General features: G+C 42.5%; 2 protein-coding genes across 5 annotated transcripts in view; both read left to right on the plus strand.

The window, feature by feature from the left end:
• LOC118639884 (zinc finger protein 26) lies at window positions 1–20,556 on the plus strand. 3 transcript variants are annotated; one of them, XM_036276493.1, is made up of 8 exons: window positions 10–87; window positions 371–423; window positions 4,356–4,482; window positions 4,744–4,839; window positions 8,476–8,605; window positions 12,490–12,589; window positions 19,280–19,388; window positions 20,448–20,556. In XM_036276493.1, the coding sequence occupies exons 1-8, from the start codon at window positions 57–59 to the stop codon at window positions 20,531–20,533; spliced, it is 732 nt and encodes a 243-aa protein (XP_036132386.1). In that variant the 5' UTR covers window positions 10–56; the 3' UTR covers window positions 20,534–20,556. The 3 variants fall into 3 exon arrangements, with proteins under 3 accessions (XP_036132384.1, XP_036132385.1, XP_036132386.1); XM_036276491.1 differs by lacking the exons at window positions 12,490–12,589; window positions 19,280–19,388; window positions 20,448–20,556 and having other exon boundaries at window positions 1–87; window positions 8,476–10,384; XM_036276492.1 differs by lacking the exons at window positions 12,490–12,589; window positions 19,280–19,388; window positions 20,448–20,556 and having other exon boundaries at window positions 1–423; window positions 8,476–10,384.
• The window catches only part of ZNF84 (zinc finger protein 84), an 11,998-nt gene continuing 7,412 nt past the window's right edge, over window positions 20,542–25,127 (plus strand). For both annotated transcript variants that reach the window (XM_036276486.1, XM_036276487.1), the window contains exons 1-2: window positions 20,542–20,651; window positions 24,822–24,948. In XM_036276486.1, the coding sequence (XP_036132379.1) occupies window positions 20,637–20,651; window positions 24,822–24,948 (142 nt within the window). In that variant the 5' untranslated portion in view covers window positions 20,542–20,636. The remainder of the gene's footprint in view (window positions 20,652–24,821; window positions 24,949–25,127) is intronic.

A 25,127-nucleotide genomic window follows, 5' to 3' on the forward strand; every position in this document is an offset into this window, starting at 1 on the left:
GCTGTTTCGGGCTTGTTGTCAGTGGACGCGAGGGGGCGGGGGTAGTACTGAGTTTTATGTGGCCGTGGACCCGGCGGAGGCGCGGAGGTGAGCGGCTCGGAGCGTCCGTTGCAGACCATAAGCTTGTTCATCCGAGCCCTCAGCGGTCGGTCCGGGGCGTGGACGGAACCTGCCCGGCCTCGGTCCTCCCGCGTCAGAGCTGCGGAACGATAGGAACCCTCTCCCCGGGTCCCTCTGCCCAGGCTCGGAGGCCGCTCCCTGCGAGGGACCAAGCCCCGGACCCTCCTTCTGTGGGGCGCGGGGCTTCTCCTGGGTGGGCGCAAGTTGAAGCAGCAGAGAGACCCTGACAGCTCGGTTCTCTCCCCTGCAGCCTGCACGGAACAGCGCGGGATGGCCACCAGGATCCGGACAGCTTCGTGTTGGGTAAGTAGGGACTTTCTCACTTTCTGAAGCTGACGGCGCCAGGCGTGGACACATCCGCCCCTGCGCGGTCACATCCAGGGCCCGAACCCGAGGGCTGCTCCCCACCCCACCCGGTCCTGGCTCTGGCTCTCCGGAAACGTGGTCGTCCAGCATTTCGTGCCCGGGCCCTCTCCGTCATCAGTTAACTTTCTTGCCAGCTGCGGACCCTGAACTCCGAGGGAAATGAGGGTCCTTTCTATAAGGACCCTCTGTCGTTTCAAGTTATTCACTCACAAGTACTGACTTGTTTTCATATCCAGACCTTTAGGGCCTCGAGGAAGTTACCTTCTCTTTGTTCATTGTTTGTTCAAATGTTTATTTACTGCTTTTTTGTGTGCTGGACCCTGGGGTTGATGCTGGCAAAGAGAAATTATGTACGGTTCTTGTTTTAGAGGAGCTGTGGTCTAGCAGGGAGGGTAATCAAGTGAACGTTGGGCACAGTGGGCGGCTAATGGGTAGGGAGAGGAGTTGGGGTATAAAGCAGAAAGGAACAGTTTTGGAGGAGGGAAGGACCAGTGGACCACCTGGACTGACGACGTGAGCACGAGTGGCGACCTCAGAGCGACTGCTGAGCTGATGTAGAGCAGGAATGATGGGGACAGCGCATCAAACAAGCTTGCATAACCCCACAGACAGTACCAAACAAGGACAGCACCATGGTGTGTTCCAGCCTTGGGAGCATTATTAGAAGAATATCCAGGCACTGGTGTAGGTGTTTAATAGGCACTGCCTGTCGTAGAGTCTGTAGTTCAGTGGGAATTCTCAACTGGAAATAAACCGATGAAGTCGTCTGTGATAGTGTTAGCTCAGGGTATTACCGAACAGAGTGCTGAAAAGGACCAAGTGGAGAACTCAGGGCAGTGACAAGGAAAGGGTTGCTGTGAAGGAGGACTGGAGTGAGGGCAAAAGATGTGGAAGTTTGGAGAATGTGTGTTTTTTCCCCCTGCAAATTTGAGAAAAGAGTACTTAATATAATGGACTGTCCTTTAATTTTATGGATAAACTTTCCATGTCTCAGTCCTGCTGTTGTGGCTCAGTGGTTGAGCATCGACCTATGCACCAAGAGGTTACCGGTTCAATTCCTGGTCAGGACACATGCCCAGGTTGTGGACCAAATCCCCAGTTGGGGGCATGCAGGAGGCAGCCAATTGATGTTCTCTCTTATCACTGTTTCTCTCTCTCTCTCTCTCTCTCTCTCTCTCTCTTCCTCTCTCTAAAAATCAATAAAGGAAAAAAGAAATTAAAAAAATACAAAGAAAACTAATTAAAAAAAACTTTTCTTGTCTCAGTTTACTATGAATCAAAGGATTTATTTTACTTTCTAGTATTTTTCTCTAGGAATATTGATCAGAGTTAATAATAAGTGAGATTAGACTACAGTTTGTGCTGTACTTGCCTGGTATTGTCTGTGGGGTTATGCAAGTCTGTATGATGTGCTATAGACATCATTTCTTGGCTCTACATTAGATTAGATATGGGAACTTTCTGTCCCTTGGATATTGATAGAACTTACTTTTAAATATAATGTGAGTCAAACGAGTGTTGGCGAGGGTGTGGAGAAAAGGGGACTCTAATACACTGCTGGTGGGAATGCAGACTGGTGCAGCTACTATGGAAAACAATATGGTGTTACCTCAAAAAATTAAAAATTGAACTTCCATTTGACCCAGTGATCCCACTTCTAGGAATATACCCTAAGAAGCCTGAAACACCAATCAGAAAGAACATATGTACTCCCATGTTTGTAGCAGCACTATTTACAATAGCTAAGATCTGGAAACAGCCAAAATGTCTATCAGTAGACGAATGGATAAAAAAACTGTGGTACATATACACAATGGAGTAGCAGCTGTAAGAAAGAAAGCTCTCTTACCCTTTGAGACGACATGGAGGGACCTGGAAAGTGTCATCCTAAGCGAAACAAGCCAAACAGAGGAAGACAAGTATCATATGATCTTACTTATTTGTGGAATATAATGAACATAACAGTCTGAGGAATTGGGGTAGGCCCAGAGATGTGGAAATGGGGTACAGACTGACTATCCCCAGAAGAGGGGGTGATGGGGAGAGATAAACCACAGAATTTATATGCATGTATACATGAACAACGTACGTGGACAACAAAGCTGGGGACAAGGGGAATCTGGGGGAAAAAGGAGAAACATCCATAACAAAAATAAATAAATTAAATAAAAATAAATAAATAAATATAATGTGAGACCATTACCTTTCTGGAGTTGCAGTGCCTTTGATTACTATTTCAGTTTGTTTTATGATCATTGACTAGTCAGTCTGGCCTTTCTAAATTCTTTCTGGGCCAATTTTGGTTAGTTTTATTTTACTAGAAAATTTTCCATTTCTTCTAAGTTTTCAAATTCATTGGAATAAATTTATAAATACGGTCAGTTCTGCTACCATGTTTGCTTTATTTAAAAAAATATTAAAATTGATATGAGAAAGAGAGAGAGAGCGGGGAACTTCTGTTGGTTGCCTCTTGTATGCAACTCCACTTGGCAACAAAGCCACAACCCAGGAATGTGCCCTGACCAGGAATTAAACTGGACCTTTCGGTGTACAGGTCAACACTCAATCGAGCCACACCAGCCAGGGCTCATGTTTGCTTTAAAAATGTGAATTTGGCCTGGCTGGTGTGGCTCAGAGATTGAGCATCGACTCATGCACCAAGAGGTCGCCAGTTCGATACCCCGTCATGGCTCATGCCTGGGTTGTGGGCCCAATCTCCAGTGGGGGGCATGCAGGAGGCGGCCAGTCGATGTTCTCTATCATCGATGTTTCTATCTCTCTCTACCTCTTCCTTCCTCTCTCTCTAAAAATCAATAAAGAAAAACAAATTTTTTTAAAAGTGAATTGTTTAAACGTAATTGGTGTCTTAGGGAACAATGGGAACTGATTTCAAACAATCTTCTTTCTACTACTCTATAATAAGGTTCAGCCCCTCTGACACTCGATCATTAGGTCTTTTTCAAGGAAAAGTGCCATATTTATTGTATAATTTATATATTTTTTAACCATAAAATGTGTGTAAAAACTGCTACTATTTTTATTAGGGTCCTGCTTTTATTTATTTTTATGTGTTGTTGCAAAGGTTTCTTCCCATGAGCCCTGTGGTTTTCACTGTGAGAGAATGCATGGTACTGATTTTTTGGTGCATATGTTACATTACAGCAGCACTGCCAGTGTGTCAAAATGTTCTATACATTTTTATTATGGACCCTATCTTGATCATAATAGTGACAGCCAAATAATGCTTGGCCAATTAAATTTTAAATAGTTACTTTGTATTTTGTTTTTTGTTTTTTGTTTTCCCTCACCCAAGGACATTTTTCGATATTTTGTTCAGATAGAGTGAGAGGGAGAGAGAGAGAGAGAAACATCGACGTGAAGGGACACATCAAGTGGCTGCCACCCGCACGACCCAACCAGGGCCGGGGACAAACTGCAACCAAGGTGCCCTTAGCGGGAACCGAACCCGGGTCTCTCCGGACCGCAGGCCGACGCTCTAACTGCTGAGCCAAACCAGCCAGGGCTGTATTTTGTTTTTGTTTATATCAAGCAAAATATACACTGGATTTGTTTTTATCAAAGACTTGAAACACCTTCTTTCATTTGTATGTGTAGATGTTTGTTTCTGTTTATAAGACTGAAAGCCTCTCGAGGGCAGCAGTGGGTTTTATTCATCCTGAAATCTTCAGGACCCCAACATCATCTGGTACAAGGAAATGATTTTTTTTTTACAATTCTCTCACAAAATGAATGCTGGCATGGAAGAGGCAGTCTGTGAAGGAACATGCCTTCTGCCCCAGTTCCTCTGCATCTTTCCCAGATCACCTCGTGTAACTGTGTTCAATTGAACAGGGTGTGTATTATTACAGGGATTATTGTCATTCAAGGATATATCTATGGACTTCACCTTGGAAGAATGGCAGTTACTGGATTCTGCGCAGAAGTACCTGTACAGGGACGTGATACTGGAAAACTACCACAACCTGGTGTCTGTGGGTAAGTACAGCTTCTCTGTTAACTCGGACTGTGAGTCCTAGTTGCCATCCCTGTTGTTTTCCTGCTCTACTCTCGGGCCTCTGAAGTTGTTAATGATCATGGGCTCGAATATTAGAGCCCAAGTGTTCTTCATTCTTGTTTTGCCATCACCTCCCAGTTGTAATCTCTCCCCAAGTGTAAATGAGTAGTTTTGTGTTGTAGCTCTTGATCCCTCAGTCCCTAGCAGTTTGGCCCACATCCTTTGTGATTTTCCATTAACAGGGTATCGAGGTACTAAACCTGATTTAATCTTCAAGTTGGAGCAAGGAGAAGAGCCATGGATAATAAATGCCAAAATTTCTCGTAAGAGCTGTCCAGGTGGGTGACTTGGAACCAGGATGCCAGGAGGCGTGGGAGTATATGGGGTGGCACTCAGGCAGCATTGTGTGTAGAAACTTGTATGAAGTCCCCGGGTCTTTTTGGAGGGTCGGAGAGCCCTCGAGCTCCTTAGATAAGGAAATGGCTGTGTTCTGCTCATGTTTGGGCTTTCCTCCCTGGCTCTGAGAGGTAGGCATGGCCTTTTCCTGTGCACTCTGCTCAAATGTTGTTTTCTGGGGTAGTTTCCTTCCTTCTGGCACCTTCTTTCTCTGCCTTTCTTCCCATGGTCATGGACCACATCAGGCTTGCAGGCCTCTCACTTGGTGTCACTCATGCCTGCACTGCCCTGACATCTCTTCTCCTTTGCTGTCACAGTTGACTACATCAGACGTTACCCTCTGTCTTTTTCTTCCTTCTCTCACCTTGACTGTCTTTGGAGATTTTATTGTCTCTTTTCTTCACACTGATCACTTTGAAATTATAACTGTTCCTTTCTTGGTCACTTTTTTTTTAAATCCTCACCCAAGGAAATGTGTAGAGAAAGGAAGGGGAGAAAGAGAGGGAAAAACATTGGTCATTTGCCTTCCATACGTGCCCTGACCGGGAATTGAACCAGCAACCTTTCAGTGTACAGGATGATGCTCAACCAACTGAGCCACACTGACCCAGCAGGTACTTTTCTTAAAAGAATTCTGTAACCTATCCTGGTCTCCTCTGTGTTATTAAGTGATTTTATCACCTTACATGTCTGGTTCCTTTTCCCTTTTGAGTTGTCCAGAGGAGTTTTATTTCCCAAACTGCTCTTCTCTTCTGAAAATGTAAGCTTTTTATCCTCAGCGTTGTAACATCAGAATTCACATTTTCATCCTCTTTTTCTTCTGCAGTCTAGTCACAGGTCTGATATGCTTGCAAGATTGCTGCCCTGTGCTTTCTACTCTTCATTCTCTGTATCATAGTGAGAAGTAGTTTCTTCCAAATTGTTCTTCTCCTTCAGTTTTCCTGTTGTTATGATTACTGTTATTGCACTTCTAGTTTTGTGTCCTGGTTCTGGGGCACACCTTGGGTAGGTACTCCTGTCTCCTTTGCTAATCTTGGTACTGCTTTTGTTTCTGTTCGTATTTAATCCTTTGAAATAGCTTTATAATTCCTGTCTCCTTGATTATCACCCAGACTAGATCAGTATTCTCTCATATTTGGATAACTCAACTTCTTACCTGTATTTGAGAACTTGAATCTTCTCCTTAGCTATTCCTACTGGATTTATTTTTGTAAGCATCCTATCAGTCATCTGAGAATATAAACAAGTAACTTAAACTCCTGGTTCAACCAAAGTAAACAATCAGGAATTTAGTCTCAATTGACAAGTTGTCTGCTCTAGGCAACAGCTCCACAGTGTCTTGATTCAGAAGCTTGATGATGATAGGGGCCAAGGTTCCAGCTGTCTCCCCTTTCTCATCCTTGAACGTTAGCTTTTCTCTCCAGCGTGTCAGGTAGGTGTCTCGGTGCCAGGCATCTCATGCAGAGACAGCAGGAACCACTGAATAAGAACTATTTTTTGCCAAAATGTTCCTTTCACTGGTGCTCAGAATCTTTCCCAGAAGTCTAAACAACTTACAACATCTCACAACTGACATGCCAGAGCCTAAACCAGTCATGGTGTGGGGGACGGGCCCTGCCTCCGCCAGCCAGACCATCTGGACCTCTCCCTCTCCAATCAGGGCTGCTGCTCAGAAGGAGGGAGGTGCCTGGGCACACACTGAAGGGTGCGCGTCAGTTCCACCTTCAGGCATTCAGCACAGCACACTTCTCCTCCACTGCACGTCTTCAGAAGTGCTAATGTTTACATGAGAGGTCATCCGTCTTTCCTGTACGTGTTCTCTTTCTGGACCCGAATCCAGTTACAAGTCTAGGCTCTCTCGGGATGTGTGCAGTACCATCAAGGCAGGTTACACTGGCCTCATGATCTAAAATGACATGTACATGTAGACAGTTCATCTGTCCCAGGCAGGTAAACACAAGGTGGGGAGGGAACCAGAGCACTGTAATAATAGCCCCTCCTTCTGGAAGGGGAGGCGAGGAGAAAACAGTCACCACTGATCCACTGCTCACTTTCTGTCGTTTAGAAAAAGATGAAGGCGGGCTATTCGGTGTGATGGGTGTGATTCCCTTGTTACCAGTTTCACAGCTCCTGGCACTTCACTCTGAGAGGGTCTTCCTACTCTCCTCCTAGGCCACAGATGAGATGAGGTTTGGGGAGAATGTACTTTCTGGGGGTTACTTATAGTTACTTATAGCCCACTTCTATTGGTGCAAGTTTTGGGGCATATAGGGTTAAAGAATCATAGGCTGTTTTCTTTTTTTTTTTTTTTTTATCCTCACCCGAGGATATTTTTCCTTTTTTGTTCAGGTAGAGTGGGAGGGAGAGACAGGAACAGAGAGAGAGAAAGAGAAAGAGAGAGAGAAACATCGATGTGAAAGGGACACATCGAGTGGCTGCCACCCGCACGACCAACCAGGGCCGGGGACAAACTGCAACTGAGGTACGCATCCTTAGTGGGAACTGAACCCGGGCCCCTGGGGACCGCAGGTCGACGCTCTAACCGCTGAGCCAAACTGGCCAGGGCCATAGGCTGTTTTCAAACCAGACTTAGGGTTCCCTTCATAACTTGACAGGCTTCAAGTTGGTTTTCTTTTTTTCTGACTAATTCTGTTAAGCCAGTAACAGCAACCCAAAGTTGTCTAGACATAGTCCTTTAGCCTGAGAAATCCTTTCTTCTAGCTATTGGTCTCACTGTTCTCACCCTTCAACCTTGAGTTTAGTGGCCCCACTTTCAGGCACAAACTGTAACCTCAGTTGTTCCATCACTGTTGGGAAGAAGGTATTTAGCAAGAAGTCCTGAGGGCAGGAGGCTGCTAAAGATCCGCTGCAGTAATACTGTGGTGAGAGAGATGTCCAGACCCAGACCTGCTGCCACTTCCTGTAGCCTCTGTCCACTCATCAGTCACTCTCATTGTCATGTTACTATTTGGGCCTCACAGATGGGCTTTCCTATTCTCTGTGTGTCTCCTGTCCAACCCTAAATGTTGTCTGCTCCAGGGCTGTTCAGGCATCTCTCAATTTGCACATATTCTCCAGGGGATCTCATCGTTTATGTCATTTAATACCTTTTATATGCTCTTGACTCCTGTTTTTTTACTGAGCACTTAGGTCTAATTGCCAATTTGCTGTCTTCACTTTGATACTTAACCGAGATCTCAAATGTAATAAGATCCAAAACAAAGTCCTTTAATTTTCCTCCAAACATGATTCTCTCTCAGTGTATTCCATCTCAAAGAGCAGGACCACCTGTTTCTCAAGTCTAAAATCTAGGAGTTATCAAAACTACTATCAGTTTTAAGTGCCATTTTTGATCACTGTTAATTCGCTACCCATTTCCATAATGGGACTTGGCTTGGTTTGATTCAGTTCCCTTCAAGCCCGTGCTTAGATCTCTGGTGCAGGTGCCCTTGGCCAGTATTGTTTTGAATCATTGTCAGGGTCCTGTTATCAAGAGAAAAAGGCTCATTACGTGGCAGTTCTAAAGCTTTCATTCCACATGAGGTTCATGTTATGATTAAAATTATTTTCCTTTCTAGAAGGTTGGAAAGAATGGTACCAGAAGAATCAAGACGAGCTTGAAAGTGTTGAGAAAAACTATGCTTGTAACGTATTTGGAAAACTTCATCTGAGCAAAACCCATGTTTCTTCAAGACAAAGACTCCATAAGTATAATACGCTTGGAAAAAGCTTGACACAAAACTCAGGTTTAAGCAGAAACTATCTAAGAAAGAATCCTGATAAGTTTCATGGATATGAACAATCATATTTTCTTAAATATCAAAGAGCTCACAGTATAGAAAAGAATTGTGTATGTGGTGAATGTGGGAAAGCTTTTCGTTGCAAATCGCAGCTCATTGTACATCTCAGAATTCATACAGGAGAGAGACCTTATGAATGCACTAAGTGTGAAAGAGCCTTCAGTGCCAAGTCAAACCTTAATGCTCATCAGAGAGTTCATACAGGAGAAAAACCCTACTCATGTAGTGAATGTGGGAAAGTCTTCTCTTTCCGGTCACAGCTCATTGTCCATCAGGAAATTCACACAGGAGGGAAACCTTATGGTTGCAGTGAATGTGGGAAAGCCTACAGCTGGAAGTCACAGCTTATTTTACACCAGAGAAGTCATACAGGAGTGAAACCCTATGAATGCAGTGAATGTGGGAAAGCCTTTAGTTTGAAGTCACCATTTGTTGTACACCAGAGAACTCACACAGGAGTGAAACCCCATAAATGCAACGAATGTGGGAAAGCCTTTAGGAGTAAGTCATACCTCCTTGTTCACATCAGAATGCATACAGGAGAGAAACCCTATCAATGCAGTGATTGTGGGAAAGCCTTCAATATGAAGACACAGCTTGTTGTACACCAGGGAATTCACACAGGAAACAATCCTTACCAATGCAGTGAGTGTGGGAAGGCCTTCGGGAGGAAGGAGCAGCTCACTGCACATCTCAGAGCTCACGCAGGAGAGAAACCCTATGGATGCAGTGACTGTGGGAAGGCTTTCAGCAGCAAATCATACCTCGTTATACACAGGAGAACACACACAGGAGAGAGGCCCTATGAATGCAGTTTCTGTGAGCGAGCCTTTTGTGGGAAGTCACAGCTAATTATACATCAGAGAACTCACTCATCAGAGAAGCCCTATGAGTGCAGTGAATGTGAGAAAGCCTATCCTAGGAAGGCATCTCTCCAGATACACCAGAAAACTCATTCAGGAGAGAAGCCTTTTAAATGCAGTGAGTGTGGAAAAGCCTTCACTCAGAAGTCATCTCTCAGTGAACATCAAAGAGTTCATACAGGAGAGAAACCATGGAAATGTTCTGAATGTGGGAAATCCTTCTGTTGGAATTCAGGGCTCCGTATCCATCGAAAAACTCACAAGTGAAATTAGAATCAAGTAATTTCTTGATGTTAGCATTCAAATAAAACTTGATCCTTAGGACACTTCAGGTGATAATATAGACAGGATATATAAGCAGGAAGTTCTAAAAATATACTCATCAAATAAGTCATATAGGAGAAAAACCAATCATTTTGGATGAATGTGCAAAATTTTTAGAAAACAGTTGTATACAGACTTTATAGAAGAGAATACTTGAAGGAATTGAGCAGTAACTGTATCAAATGTGGTGGCATCATTATGAAGATTTAATTTGGAGAATTCATACTGAGAATACTATAAATTTAATAAATTGGGAAAGCATTTTCCCATAGAAAATGTGTTACATGAAGAGTCACATTCCAGATTTGAACCTGTGTTTTAGAGTGAAGAAAATTATAAATGGTAGACTTTTTCATGGTGGAGTATAAAGGTTTTTATTTTAGTATGTAAATGAAATGTCAGGAAAATGGGACATATTCTGCAGGTTAAGGGGTATTTAGGGTGACTTTTCTGAACAACACTGAATAGCATTTTGTTTTTATTAATTTTTTTTTTTATCCTCACCCGAGGACATTTTTCCATTTTTTGTTCAGATAGAGCAGGGGGGAGAAAGAGAGAGAGAAACATTGATGGGAAGGGACACATCGAGTGGCTGCCACCCACACAACCAACCAGGGCCGGGGACAAACTGCAACCAAGGTACGTGCCCTTAGCGGGAACCGAACCCAGGTCTCTCTGTACCGCAGGCCAACGCTCCAACCGCTGAGCCAAACCGGCCAGAGCTTGTTTTTATTAATTTTTAGAAAGAGGAAGGGAGAGAGACAGAAACAGAGATGTGAGAGCTTAACATCAATCAGCTGCCTCCTGCAGGCTCCCTACTGGTGCTCCTGGGCATGTGTCCTGAATGGGAATGGAACCAGCAGCCTTTCAGTGCACGGGATGATGACCAACCATCTGAGCCACACTGGCCAGGGCCTGAATAGCATTTTTTAAAAACATGTTTTTATTTATTTTTTTAGAGAGAGAGGAAGGGAGAGAGAGATAGAAACATTGATGTGAGAGACATTGATCAGCTGCCTCCTGCGCACGCCCCCTAGTGGGGATTGAGCCTGCAACCCCGGGCATGCACCCTGACCAGGAATTGAACCGGGACCTCTCAGTCCATGGGATGATGCTCAGTCCACTGAGCCACCTTGGCCGGGCCTGAATAGCATTTTTTAAGATTTTGGTATTTTACTTTTTAATGTAACCTGTTACACAAATATTTAATAGTTTGTGGAGTAACATCCCCTAATATATCCACATTAAATGCTAAATATCAGTATTGTCTTTTTATTTCTTAGCAATATAACTAATATAATGTGGCTTTTAATAAATGAAAGGATATGGTTCTCACTCCAAATGAGTTCACTTATTCAGGAGCCTACATAAGTGGGTCTGGCAGTTACTACAGGGTGACTCAAGAGAACTTGTAATGAACTGTGAGTATATTTTAGCAGTTCAGTGTCCATTCCCATTGACTGATAAGTACACCCTAGTTTTCTCTGGAGAAGTCCCTCTCTGTAGTGGGAATCCTTGTGGTTGTGTTTTTCAGGGTGTCCTTTCCACTAGCTACAGGTGAGTATTATACTCATAGTTGGATAATGGTAGCCTCTTTTCCAGGATTTTGAGTTAATCCATTTTCACATGAATCAGAAGGGAAATGTGGAAACTTGTATGTTCTCATCCCAGAATTCTATTGAGATAATTCCTTCCTGCTTTATTGATTTCCTAGAATAACTGGATACTGTCCCATTTTTAACCTGGTTTTCTGGCTTTATGGGTGCTTCCTCATATATTTTTAATAAAAGTATTTTTTTTTTCTGTTTACGTTAAGAAGAATGAGTTTTTGTAACCGCAGGGCTTTATAAAATATGTTTTTATTGATTTTTTTAGAGAAGAAAGGATAGAAACATCGATCGCCTGCCTCCTGCACAGCCCTCACCAGGGATCGATCCTGCAACTTGGGGGGCATGGATCCTGACTGCAAATCAAACTTGTACCTTTTGATCCATGGGATGATGCTCAATCCACTGAGCCACACCATCCAGGCAATAACTGCAAGGCTTTGTTAAGTTGTTAGTCCAGGGCAGAGAAAAGGGGTGTGTGGTTTAGATTTTTTTCCTAAAATTAAGATAATCTTTCAGATTCTTGTTTATATTCCAAGATGGGAACTTTTAGCCCTGGTGTGAAATGGTGTTTGTGTACACCAAAAACCTTGTGGCCCATGATAAGATTCTGAGAACTCTGAGGAACTATTGTCGTATAAGAATTTCCTATTTATGAGGAAATCTGGGACGGGATGAAATGCCTTCTGGTCATGTCAGCTCTTAAATTCAACTGCAACAGACGTGAAGCCCTGAAATATCTCAAAGCAGAGTATTAACTCAGCAACTCTGTGACATTGCTGAAATAATTGCTTACTTACAGCTGTAGGGTTGAGATGGTAGAAGTCATACATTAGTTGCTTGCTGAATTTAGAAAGTCATCCACCTCAAATGTTCACGAATCCTTTATGTAAACATGCATCCATTGGTCTAGAAAAAGTCTCCTGATAATTCAAGTAGAGATATCTGAGAACAGCTTAGCAAGCTCTGATACTTTGCACTGTATGCTCTTCACTCAGGGACATCGACTACATGTTGGCAAGCTACAGCCCACAGGCCAACTGCAGCTTGCGGGTAATAGTAAGATGCAAGAGGACAAATAAATTGAAGAATGAATTGGTAAGCATAAAGGAATTAGATCTTAAAGATTTCGGAGAGTCTCAGTTTATTCATATTGCTAAAAATGAGAGAGCATTCTGTGGAGAGAACACCCAGGATGTGGCTGGACAACTTTGTTAAAGATATTAAGTGTGTGACTTGTGAATCCAGTTATCTCAGTAGGAATGCTACCAACTTGAGACAGAAGGGTTGAAGTGAAGGAATGTTGTTGGACTTCTGAGATTCTACAGGCAGGAAACAAGCTGATAGAGCTATCTAGCTATATACATGGGTTAACCTTTTAAAAAACGGGAGGATGACCCTGAGGGCATGACCACCTCAGTTCCAGGGTTCCAGAAAGTGAAGCTATTTCAATTCCAGAGAGCTGGTCTACCACCCCAATGGGCTAAGTGGACAGAGCATTTAGTTAAATATTCCAGTTCATTTTAAGTTCTAATTTCCGCAAAACAACACAATTCAGCACAGTTCTCTCCCACTTTATTACAAAGATCTCCTTTTTCTCCAATTTCTAATGACAACATTATTCATTTTTATCTGACACCTTACCAAAGGTGTCTTTAACATGTATTTCTGCCAACTCTTCTCAAGGCATTCTAGGCTTTTACTATCAAGTAACTCAGAAATCTGCCATCTACTACCAGTTCCAAGCCACTTCCATACTTTGAGGCATTTGCTGTAGCAGCACCGTTTCCAGTACCAAACTCTTTGCTAGGGCTTCTGTACAAAGAACCACAAAATGAGTGTTTGCTCAAAGTCTCATTTCTGGAGGCTGAGGTCTGAAATCAAGGTGCCAGTAGGGTTTTCTTCTGAGGCTTGTGAGGGAAGAGTCTGTTCCAGGCCTCTCTTTGGCTTGTAGATATCCATCTTCTCCCTTTGTGTCTTTACATCAATCGTCTGTGTGTGTCTATTTTTCCATCCAAATTTCTCCTTTTTATAAGGATATCAGCCATATTGGGGTCCATCCAATGACCTCATTTTAACATGATAATCTCTGTAAAGACTCTATGCATAAATAGGGTCACATTCTGAGGTGTAGGGGTCAGGACTCTAACATGTCTTTTGGGGGATACAATTCAACCTATAAGCAATAAAAGGGAACAGACAACTTGAACAACATTATGAACCAACTAGACCTAACATATGTATGAGTACTCCATCCAACTATCCCAGAATGTACATTCTCAAGTACACATGGACTGTTACATAGTATAGACCAAAGGCTAGGCCATAGAAAAAGCCTCAAAATTTAGTACTGGGGCCTTGTCAAAAAAACTGAAACCAGCTTGAAAACAAACCAAATCTGACATAGTTTGAACATCTAAATCATGTTAACAGGTATAACTCAATAAGGTAAGAATCCATGCATCCATTTTTTGATATAAATGTATAAACAAGTAAGGAAGAAAGGAAAATTATTCCTTACAATGGAATATCACTTAATAAATAAAAAAGGAAAAGCAAAAATAGTGAATGCTAAAACTAGGTGGGTGAAAGTTTTATAAGAGAGTATTTCATTAGTCTCAAAACATTTGCCCACAGAATACTTACTAAAATTGGAAAAATAACTTTACAAAAGAGAAACCTGGCATTTACCACCTAAAGGTATCACAATTAATATTGCCATTATTGGTACAAATATTATGAAATTTGATATTCTCTGAGAACACATCACTTCTGTAGTATTCCTGCCAAAAATGCATAACCTAAATTTAAATCATGGGGAAATATCTAACAAACCCAAATTGAGGCCATTCAGCATGAAAATGGCATGCACTTAAAAAAAAAAGTTGAGGTCACAAGACAAAGTCTGAAAGACTTCTCCAGTGTAATGGTAACTAAAGATACATGACATTGGATACTGACCCCCCAATGTTTTGGGGGAACATCAGGATAATTGATGGAATTTGAGTAAGTTCTATGTACTAGATAAATAACACTGCATTTAGGTTAATTTCCTCAGTTTATCTTTCTGTGATGTGATTAAATTATAGAATGACCTTGTTGGAGCTATGCACTGAAATGTTTAGGAATGTGTAGAGGAATTATGTCTGCAACTTATGCTCCTATCATACAAGAAAAATACGTACTTTTATAAAGAGAGCAGACGTGGTAAAATGTTCTCATTTGGGGAATATAAGTAAAAGACATGCATTCTTTACTATTTTGTAACTCCTGTAACTCTGTACTATTTTTTATTATTTTCAGTAGTATGAAATCATTTCTAAATAGTTAAAAGAAAAAAATGAATTTAGGATGTCATGTCAGTATATCCCAATCAATTCTGTTTTTACACATCACAAAAACTTTATTAAGTGGTGTTTAATAAATGGAATCTATTTTCAAAGGTATAAAAATATAAAGAATATATCTACTTATAAAAATATATATATCCTGTGGTGTTAGAACTATTCAGTATCTTGACTGTTGATTCATGAAACCTACAAGGTGATAAATTGAATAGAACTCAACATACACATAACAACACACATACAAATGAGTGTAAGTAAAAATGGGGAGATCTTAGAAAAAAATTTAAAGGATAGATTACTCCCAAATTCATTTTTCAATCCCATTATAACCTTCATACCAAATCTGGAGATGGTAGAAAAAATAATTTTAGGTCAGAGTAATAGATGAAAATTTTCTGAGTGAAACAGAACCCAGTTTCTTATTTCCATATTTATAAATTTCTGTATTAGGTTGACCTGTATGAAATTGCCAATAATCAACCATTTTTGACACACATGGCAGATTTGATTTTCCAAAGATGACTTTAACAAATGCCCCACCTCACATCCTTTCTGCAATGTGACTGCCACTTCTCCCACTGAAAGTTTTGCTGGTGGATGACTGCTTGTAGCCAAAGGAGGTCAGCATGGAGTTTGCCTTTCAGTAAGAGCCCAGTTGCAGATATGGGGGGAAATCAGTTTGAAGAAAATTTTATTACAACTTCTGTTTCCAAGATTATTTTCCACTACTTGAGATTGGAGATGTGCTAATTAGTGAACATGAGTGTCTAACAAAAACAGTGAAATAGGAAAGTGTTTAACTAGAAAGAAAAATGACAAAATGATGGTAGAATTATGGCTAACTGGAGGGTTCACAGCAAAAAGTAGAGAAACTAACTGCAAGCTGAAGATAGTATAAGTATATACACACACCACAGAGTTTTAGAAACTTTTTATTTATTGATTTGAAAGAGGGACACCGATTTGTTCCATCTATTTATGCATCATAACATTTGTTGATTTTGGTGTCCTACGCTATTTAATAAATAGAAAAGGTTTCTTCTAATTCCTCAGGGAACTATTTAAATATAATAATTCTCTGCTGGATGTCTGAAAGAATTCACCAGAAACTCAATGATTAATGCTTTCTCTTACCCCCCCCCCCCCGATTTTCATTGATTGATTGATCTTTAGAGAGAACGGGATAGAGAGAAATATCTCATTGTTATTTTGCATATTGATGCACTGATCACCTGACCAGGGATAAAAGCCACAACCCTGGCACATGGGGACTGTGCTTTAACCAACCTGAGCTACTGGGCCCAGGCTCAATGACTGATGCTTTTCAGCAGAGAATCTCTGAAATTGTCTTCGTGATTACGCTTTCTCGTTTCTTGGGTCAAATATGATACATCTGTGTCATAAAAATTTCGAATTTATCAGCACTGAAAGGATCCTCATTCAATTTACTGTGTGTCTATAGTTATCTCCCCTTTTTCCTCCTACCCTTTTCTCTCTCTTTCATAAAATTACTTACTGGAATTACGTATCAGCTTTACCTTTCTCTACTGATTAACTCCTATCTACTTTCCATAAATGTATTACAAATGTTTTTCTGTTTCCCTCCGTTGAATTCTTAAGCTAATTTGGCTTTTTCTTTTAACCTACTTTTGAGTTTGGATTCCTAATCGCTTAAAACCCTAGCCTTTGCGTGTCTCCCCAAAGCGTACTCACGCAACTCGCTTCCGCGCTGGCGGCCCTCTCGCGTCCGCAGGCCACCGGCGCTCCCAGGACGCCGCACCGGAGCCGCGGAGTCTTCTGGGAAATGTAGTCCGAAGGAGCCTTCCTCTCGCGTACGAGCGCGCGCACTCGCATGGCCACCGACGCTTGCGGGGAGCGCCCCTTTCCTTTGTCCTTCGCCGCCGCGTGATAGGTGAGCGCGCGGCCACCCACTCTGGGGCAGCCGGTCGGGATCCAGCGGACGGGTCGGGGGCGTTGTGCTGGTCGGGGGCTGGGTGGCGGCGAGTCTGGGGGTGGGGGTGATCGGGTCACGTGGTTCCGGGTCCTGCGCGTCCGAGGTCGGAGACTTGGGGAGTCGGTGCCGGCGTTGTTGCGGGTTTGAGCTTGGGGTGCGTGTGGGGCCGGAGGCTGGGGCGTGTGGGGCCCCTGGGTGGGGTGTGTCCACGTATGGGGGACTCGAGGGTCTCCGGGCTGCAGGCCCCGAGGCCGTAGGCGTCGCGCTTAGGCCGGCGGGGAGTCCAGGGTGCACGGGTGGGGTGCGGCGGGAGCCGATGGGCCTGGCTGGAGGGCGTGGGGAGCTGGGGTGAGGACCCGGGCCCGCGCCTACTGGTACCAATAGCGGAGGTGTAGGGGACCCTGTCGCGTCCTGACGGGGCTCCGAGTGGGAGAGAAGGAGCCCGCAGGGCGCGTGCGGCGAGCCGGGCGGGAGGAGTCCGCACGCCGCCTCCGGGAAGCCCGAAATCCCTTTCCCCCGAGGCCTTACCCCCTTGGGACCCTGGGAAGTTAATTTGTTTGATACTATCTTTCAGGTCGATTTTTAAAGCGCTGCCTCCCGCACGTGCATCCCTGGTTGTGTTCAGCTGCGAGCGCTGGTCAGGTCCCGTACAAGGGCTGGGCCCCCGTGGCCCAGCAGGAGTTTACTGTGTGAGTGTGCAAGCCCAGGTGTAGTGCGCGGTGACTTGGTTGTTGGGCCTGTTCACCCCCTCCAACCTGACTTCAGCCAGCTCAGCTTTACATTTGACAACAGCGGTTTTTAAAGGGCCTCTCTCCTTAAAAAAAAAAAAGAAAGAAAGAGAAAAAAAAGGAAACAAACATCCCCATTCCTGGAAAGAAACCTTTTGACAGCTGCTGGAACCTTGCCATTGACCCGAAGTCTTTACCTCACGATTTCTGGGTTTAACGGTTTTCATATGAAGATGAGGGAGTGGAAAGAAATGATCGTTTTTCAACTCTAGTTTTCATGCCTTTTTGCTGTCATTAAAACATATTTTTTATTTTACTTATTATTTATTGCTTACTTTAGTAGTGCTAAACTGAAACTGCTCAGCTTGCCTGTTGTTTTCTTGGTTGAAGGACTAACATTAAAAACATTTATACTTTTGCCCTGGCCAGTTTGGCTCAGCGGTTAGAGCGTCGGCCTGCGGTCCGGAGAGACACGGGTTCGGTTCCCGCTAAGGGCACGTACTTCGGTTGCAGTTTGTCCCCGGCCCTGGTTGGTCGTGCGGGTGGCAGCCACTTGATGTGTCCCTTCACGTCGATGTTTCTCACTCTCTCTCCCTTCCTCTCTCTCCCTCCCACTCTATCTGTACAAAAAATGGAAAAATATCCTCGGATGAGGATTAAAAATATATATATATATTTATACTTTCACCTATTATAAATTAAAAATATGTTCACTGTGTTCAATTTGGAACATCTTGAGAATTAGATTCAAATGCAAATTATTATCTCGTCAACAGGAGATAGTCACTACTAACATTTGGTCCATTTCTTTTAGCCAGTAAATGTGTATATGTTTTTAGTACATCTTATTTATATTTACGTTAAAAAACCAAAATAGCTGTATATGCCTCTTAAAACCATTGCAATATATTATGAATGTCTTTTCGTAATTTGGAATATTTTGTTCCAAGTGGTGAGTTTAAATTTACCTAAGGAGTTTTTCAATTAGCCCGTGGGAGCATCTCTTTCTCTCTCTCTTTCTCTTTTTTGTTTTTTTATCCTCACCAGAGGACATTTTTCCCTTTTTTGTTCAGATAGAGCGGGAGGGAGAGAGAGGAACAGAGAGAGAGAGAGAGAAACATCGATGTGAAAGGAACACATCGAGTAGCTGCCACCCGCACAACCGACCAGGGCCAGGGACAAACTGCAACCGAGGTATGCGCCCTTAGCGGGAACCGAACCCGGGTCTCTCAGGACCGCAGGTCGACGCTCTAACCGCTGAGCCAAACCGGCAGGGCTCTCTTTTTTTTAATAAAGGAAAGTTTATGGAAAGTTATAGAGGTAGTAGAAGGGTCCTTGGAGCTTAAGAAAAAGAGGGAGAGAGATGCACCTCGAGGAATGAAAGAAGGAGAGGGAGGGCATGCTCTGGAAAAAAGAGACACGGCCTGCTCTTCGTCTTGCTTATGCTTAGTCTGCCCCGAGACATCTTTTCTGAACGGGTCCTGTAGCACCCCTGCACTGACAGTATAAACAGGGAGTCTGGGCCCTTTTCCTCCCTTCCTTCCACTGTTGCTGAGGTGCTGCAGTCACTGGCTCTGGGGTAGACTGCATGTGAGCAGTGGCCCAGATCTGCTACTTCAGAGGTGTGTCATTGATGGGCAAGTTGCTGAGCCGGTGTGCTGAATGCAGTAAGAGCAGTGTGGTGTATAAGACATCGACATGTAGTAAGTCTAAATGTTACTTTTAATTATTCTGTACTTTTCTCCTAAAATTCCTTCAGAACTTGATGCTGAGTGGAACCACAAATGATGATGAAGGCTGGCGTTTCCTTCTGAGGATAACTGAGAGCCATCACGGAAAGCTGCAATGTTGTGCAGGAAACTGCCAAGGTAAAAACCAAACAAAACAACGAAGGGCTTAGGTTTCCATTTGATGAGAGATATGTGAGAGCCAAATAGAATAGTTCAGGGCGGAACCTCTCCCTCAGGGGCCAACTTCCAAAAACATTTTTTAAATTAAAGTAAAATAAGGGTGAGTCTTCATTGTTCTGAGTAAGAATCTTCAATTTCATCAGAAATATTTTCAAACTGCCATACTAATGGCTTATCACATCTGTTCACCTGAAATTCTCAATTCTGTATATTATCTGCAGCACATTTACCTTCTTTCGATGTAAGTCTCTCTACTCTTTAGAAGTTCTCACTGAAAACAAACTAAACTTCACCAGGACTCTGACAGAATTACAAAGGAAAGTTTAAAACAGCATTATGAATTTGGCTCCATGCTTAATGAAATGGCTTTCATGATAAGCACAGGTTTATTCATTACAATGCCAGATTTTTATTACATGAAATGAGAAGTAAAAGCATAATTCAAAGGAAATGACAAATTTGTTGTGGGAATATTTTCCTGGCTTGGGTGTGTGTGTGTGTGTGTGTGTGTGTGAGATTTAGGATTGACATTTTTTAACCAAACAGGTTTTTACATGCCCAACCAGGTGTGTGTGTGTGTATGTGTGATTTAGGATTGACATTTTTTAACCAAACAGGTTTTTACATGCCCAACCAGGGATCAAACCCATAACCTGGGTATGTGCCCTGACTGGGAATTGAACCCAGCACCACTTGGTATACAGGACAACGCTCCAACCGACTGAGCCACACTGGCCGGGGCCACAGCATTTCTTAAAGTGACATATTTCACTGTCCACAGTGAACATTAAATGCATCTCAGACTTACTTAATTTCTGATATTTCTTTATCTGTTTGCAGAGACAGTCTTCTGTTGCTCAGTTACACTTTATCTATCCCATTCCTTCCCAATAGATGTTTCAGTTATATCGAAAACATACTCTAGCCTTAGATTGTCATGAATTCCTAGTTCTTAGCTAGAGGGAAAGATTTTAGCTGCAGTGTGAATATACCAGTTGAAGTACGTTTGTCCCTAAGCCCACAGGTTCTGCTTCCCCACAAATGAGCCTGCTCTTGAAGATAAAAAGGGAGTTCCTGGAGCCAAGAATTCATTCCCAGTGTAAGACCTAGCCAGGACCTCACACACCGCGTTCTGGGGCACAAGCAGAAGAAATACGGGATAGAAAGATCTCAGACCTGCTGATCATTTCATGCAGGGAACAGAAAATGACCCTGTTACAGGTGAGTGGATTGTTTATTCCTCATTATTTTTCCAGAGATTAGAAGTGTGTAAGTCTTCCAGCAAAATGAAAAATATAAATAGCTAACCAGTCTGGAAAATAGCCTCAGAAGAGATCTGGATTGGGACAAAATTAGAGCAGGAATACATTAATTACAGGGCTTTGAGACATCTTAAGGTTTTAATTTTTATAAGCCATAATTACTGAATATAATATTCATAATTACTGAATGTGCGCTGTACTGTTGGTTTTCAAATTTTGGCATTTGTTACAAATAGGGACTGGTCAGTGTGGCTCAGTGGTTAGAGCGTCGGCCTGCGCTCTGAAGGGTCTCGCGTTCGATTGTGGGTCAAGGGTGCATACGTGGGTTGCAGGTTCAATCCTTGGCCCCAGTCTGGGTGCATGCGGAAGGCAGTCGATGTCTGTCTGTCTGTGTCTCCCTCCCTCCTCCCTTCCACTCTCTCTAAAAATCCATGGAAAAAATATCCTGGGGTGAGGATGTAAAATAGAATAAGGCAGCTTGTTAATATCTGTCACCAAATTCAGTCAGTGTTTAAATTTCCAGTGGTTTCAAAATTCATAAACTGTTTCTAGTTTGTTAGAACTAGAATCTATACAGTGCAATAGAATTTATACAATGCAATCAGTTAATTTATCTCTTAAGTCTCTTTTTTGTTGTTGTTAATCCTAACTCAAAGATATTTTTCCATTGATTTTTAGATGGAATGGAAGAGAGGGAAGGAGAGAGAGAGACACATACACATACACATACCCACCCACCCACCCACCCCTTCCGATTGATTGCCTCCCAAACAACCATCAGGGATTGAACCTGCAACCTAAGTACATGCCCTTGACTGGAAATTGAAGCTGCAACTCTTCAGCCCACAGGATGACACTCTAACCGTTGACCTAAACTGGCCAGGGCTTAAGTCTTTTAATCTGTTGGGTGTTTTTACATTTTCTAGCCATATTATTTGTTTAAGAAGCCATGTCCTTTATTCTGTAGTTTCCCACTGTCTGGATTTTGCTCATTGCATCCCCAGAGTGTGTTTCCTGTATGTGGGCACATTTAGAGCTGTGCTGTCTTGTACAGAAAAGCTGCTGGCTATGTGTGGATAGTTTAAATGTAAGTTAATTACATTCCTCAGTCACACTAGCCTTGTTTTCAGTAGACATAAATTAGAGAGCCAGGAATTGGATAGCACAGATAAAGAATATTTCCAGCACCTTAGAAAGTTGGACAGATCTGACATAGAGACTTGATCATCCAAGTATTCGTTTTTGGCATGACTGGTACAGAGGTGGTGGTATGTCCCTTCATGAGGCTCATCATGTCTGCTTGTCTCTTTTTGTCACGCTCCCAGCTTTAGATCTTCATTATTTAGGATGGAGCCTTTCATTAGCAGTTGCAAAGTGATAACGTCCAACTTTTCTCATTTCTTTTTTATTAACTAGAACACTGCTTTTTAGCTTGGCAAGGTATATCAAGGCTCAGTTTGTACACTTTTGTGTCCCAGACCTGCAATTACCCATTTCTATAGTAAGTAGCATCTTAAAATTCATCTATTTTTTAAAGTTTTTGTTGCCAAACATGGTCATATTGCAGATTTTTGCATATTAACTTTATATTCAGGAACTTCTCTTTTTGTTTTTGTTGTTAAGCCTCTCCCAAAGATATTTTTCCATTGATTTTTAGAGAGAGTAGAAGGGAAGGAGGGAGGGAGAGAGCGAGCGAGACGTTGATGTGAGAGACACACATCAATTGGTTGCCTCCCCATCCAGGGCTGGGGATTGAATCTGCAACCCAGGTATGTGCCTTTGACTGGGATTGAACCCAAGACCCTTTGGTCCATAGGCCGACGCTCTAACCACTGAGCCAAACACGCCAGGGCAATATCCAGGAACTTTTTAAGTCTACTTATTAATTCTAATAATTTTTTTTATACTTTATTAGATTTTCCCTGTTCACAAAAATATCAACAATATATATATATATTTTTTTAATTGATTTTAGGGGGAGAGGAAGGGAGGTGGGCGGGGAGAGAAACACAGAGATGTGAGAGATACATTGATTGGTTGTCTCCCATATGCACCACATCCAGGGATCAAACCCTTAACGTAGGTATGTGTCCTGACTGGGAATCGAACCCACAGTCTTCCAGTGTATGGGACGATGGCACTCTAACCAACTGAGCCACATGGGCCAGGGCAATAATTTTTTTTTTTTTTTTTTTTTTTAGTGAAACAAAATTCCACTGAATTTCTAGTTTGGCAAGACTTTTATATGTTTTTATTGATTTCTTAGAGAGAGAGGAAGCACCTGACAGGTGTGGCTCAGTGGTTGAGCATCAGCCCATGCACCAAGAGGTTGCTGGTTTGATTCCTGGTCAGGGCACATGCCCAGGTTGTGGGCCTAATTCCTAGTTGAGGGCATGCAGGAGGCAGCCAATCGATGTTCTCTCTCTCATCGATGTTTCTGTCTCTCTCTCTTTTCCTTCCTCTCTCAAATCAATAAAGAGTCCTGGCCGGTTTGGCTCAGCGCTTAGAGCGTTGGCCTGTGGTCCAGAGAGACCCGGGTTCGGTTTCCGCTAAGGGCACATACCTTGGTTGCAGTTTGTCCCCGGCCCTGGTTTGTCGTGCGTGTGGCAGCCACATGATGTGTCCCTTTCATGTTGATGTTTTTCTCTCTCTCTCCCTCTTTCTCCCTCCCACTCTACCGGAACAAAAAAATGGAAAAATATCCTCAGGTGAGGATAAAAAATAAAATAAAATCAATAAAGAAAAAGACATTTAAATAATAATAAAAAAAAAAAATAGGAAGGGAAAGAGAGACATCGATCAGCCACCTCCTGCATGGCTCCCACAGGGGATCGAGCCCACAACCCCGGCATGTGCCCTGACCAAGAATCAAACTGGGACCTCTCAGTCCCACGGGACAACGCTCAATCCACTGAGCCATACCAGGCTGCCAAGATTTTTTATAACATAAATGTTAATTATTTTATTAATTTTTTTTATCTGCTTGTTCTTTTTCCACACTATTTTTTCTTTATGAAATCTGGTCTTTATTTTTGAAAATTTTAAATGTGCTTTTTTAAAAAAAATTTTTCTTTATTGATTTTTAGAGAGAGAGGAAGGGAGGGGAGGGAGAGATAGAAACATTGACGAGAGAGAACATCGATTGGCCCCCTCCTGCATGCCCCCCACCAGGGGTCAGGCCCACAACCTGGGCATGTGTCCTGACTGGGAATCGAACTGGCCACCTCTTGGCGCATGGGTTCACGCTCAACCACTGAGCCACACTGGCCGGACATAAATGTGCTTTTTAAAACTCTTAGATTTTTCTCTATTTGCAGTTCCTGTGACTGTGTCTATTGAGGTGATTATATATTTTTTCTTACTCTATTAAGGTAGTGAATGTCATTGATTTTTTTTTTTTAAATGGTAAATCAACCTGATTGTAATGTATTTTCTTCTTTATCTGTTGCTCAGTACAGTTTGGTACTACTGTGTTTAGGATTTCCATGAGAGTTTTTGTGTGAGTTGGTTTTTGCTTTTTCATTCCTGTAGTATCCCTACTGGGTCTTGTTACCAGGGTTATGCTGGTTTCAGGAGATTGGGGATTATTTAGGGTTATATTCTTCCATACTCTGGAAGAGTTCAGTAAAATTGGAATTACTTCTGCATTAAATGTTTACAGAATTAACAGGTAAAACCATTTTGTTTGTGTGTGTGTGTGTGAGAGAGAGAGAGAGAGATTTTTAACTCAGGAAACCAGTATTTTCCACATGCCCAATGCATATGCTGTAAAATCATTAATGGAATACTGATTCATTCAAAGAACAAGATAAAACAATAGATTTTAATGTAACAGAATATGTGAAGTTTTATTTTTTTAATTTTGCCAGCACCTCTTCTGGTGCCAAATTTGAGAGTATTTTGTTGGTGGTTCAGAAAATTTTAAGTTGTGTGGTTCAGTTCCTGTGAATTATATAAACGGAAGGATGGAAGAAGGCAGAATGGCATGTACCCCACAGTGTGACACAAAGGCAGGGCCCCGTAGGCAGTCTCCGTCATCACTGGCAAGAACAACGTGCTTGCACTCCAACGCCGCTTTTCTGCTTCATGGTGGTAACTGCTCAGATTCATTGCGGCTGTGCTTTTACAGGAGTCCGTCTCATTTGAGGATTTATTTGTGGACTTCACCCAAAAGGAATGGCAACTGCTGGATTCCTGTCAGAAGGACATATACAAGGATGTCATGTTGGAGAACTATAGCAGCCTAGTGGCACTGGGTAAGAAGAACTCCCCGGAGGACCTATTTTTGCCCAATACATTGCTTTTTCTGTGTTAGTTGCTGAGAGCTGTGGGCCTCCAGAAATTGTTAATGATTTTGGACATAAATATAGGAGATCAAACTTTTTTAGACTGTGACACCAGGGAAACTTTTTGGATCTCATTTTCCAGTGATGAA

The sequence above is a fragment of the Molossus molossus genome, unplaced genomic scaffold (genome assembly GCF_014108415.1).
Source record: "Molossus molossus isolate mMolMol1 unplaced genomic scaffold, mMolMol1.p scaffold_m16_p_22, whole genome shotgun sequence".
In the NCBI taxonomy this organism is placed as follows: Eukaryota; Metazoa; Chordata; class Mammalia; order Chiroptera; family Molossidae; genus Molossus; species Molossus molossus.

Bases quoted from the DNA above. Each gene is read 5' to 3' on its own strand.
- LOC118639884 (XM_036276491.1), top strand. From the start codon at position 57: ATGTGGCCGTGGACCCGGCGGAGGCGCGGAG. The intron at 424-4,355 runs GTAAGTAGGGAC...GTATTATTACAG, and splicing joins TCCGGACAGCTTCGTGTTGG to GGATTATTGTCATTCAAGGA. The intron at 4,840-8,475 runs GTGGGTGACTTG...TTTCCTTTCTAG, and splicing joins TTCTCGTAAGAGCTGTCCAG to AAGGTTGGAAAGAATGGTAC.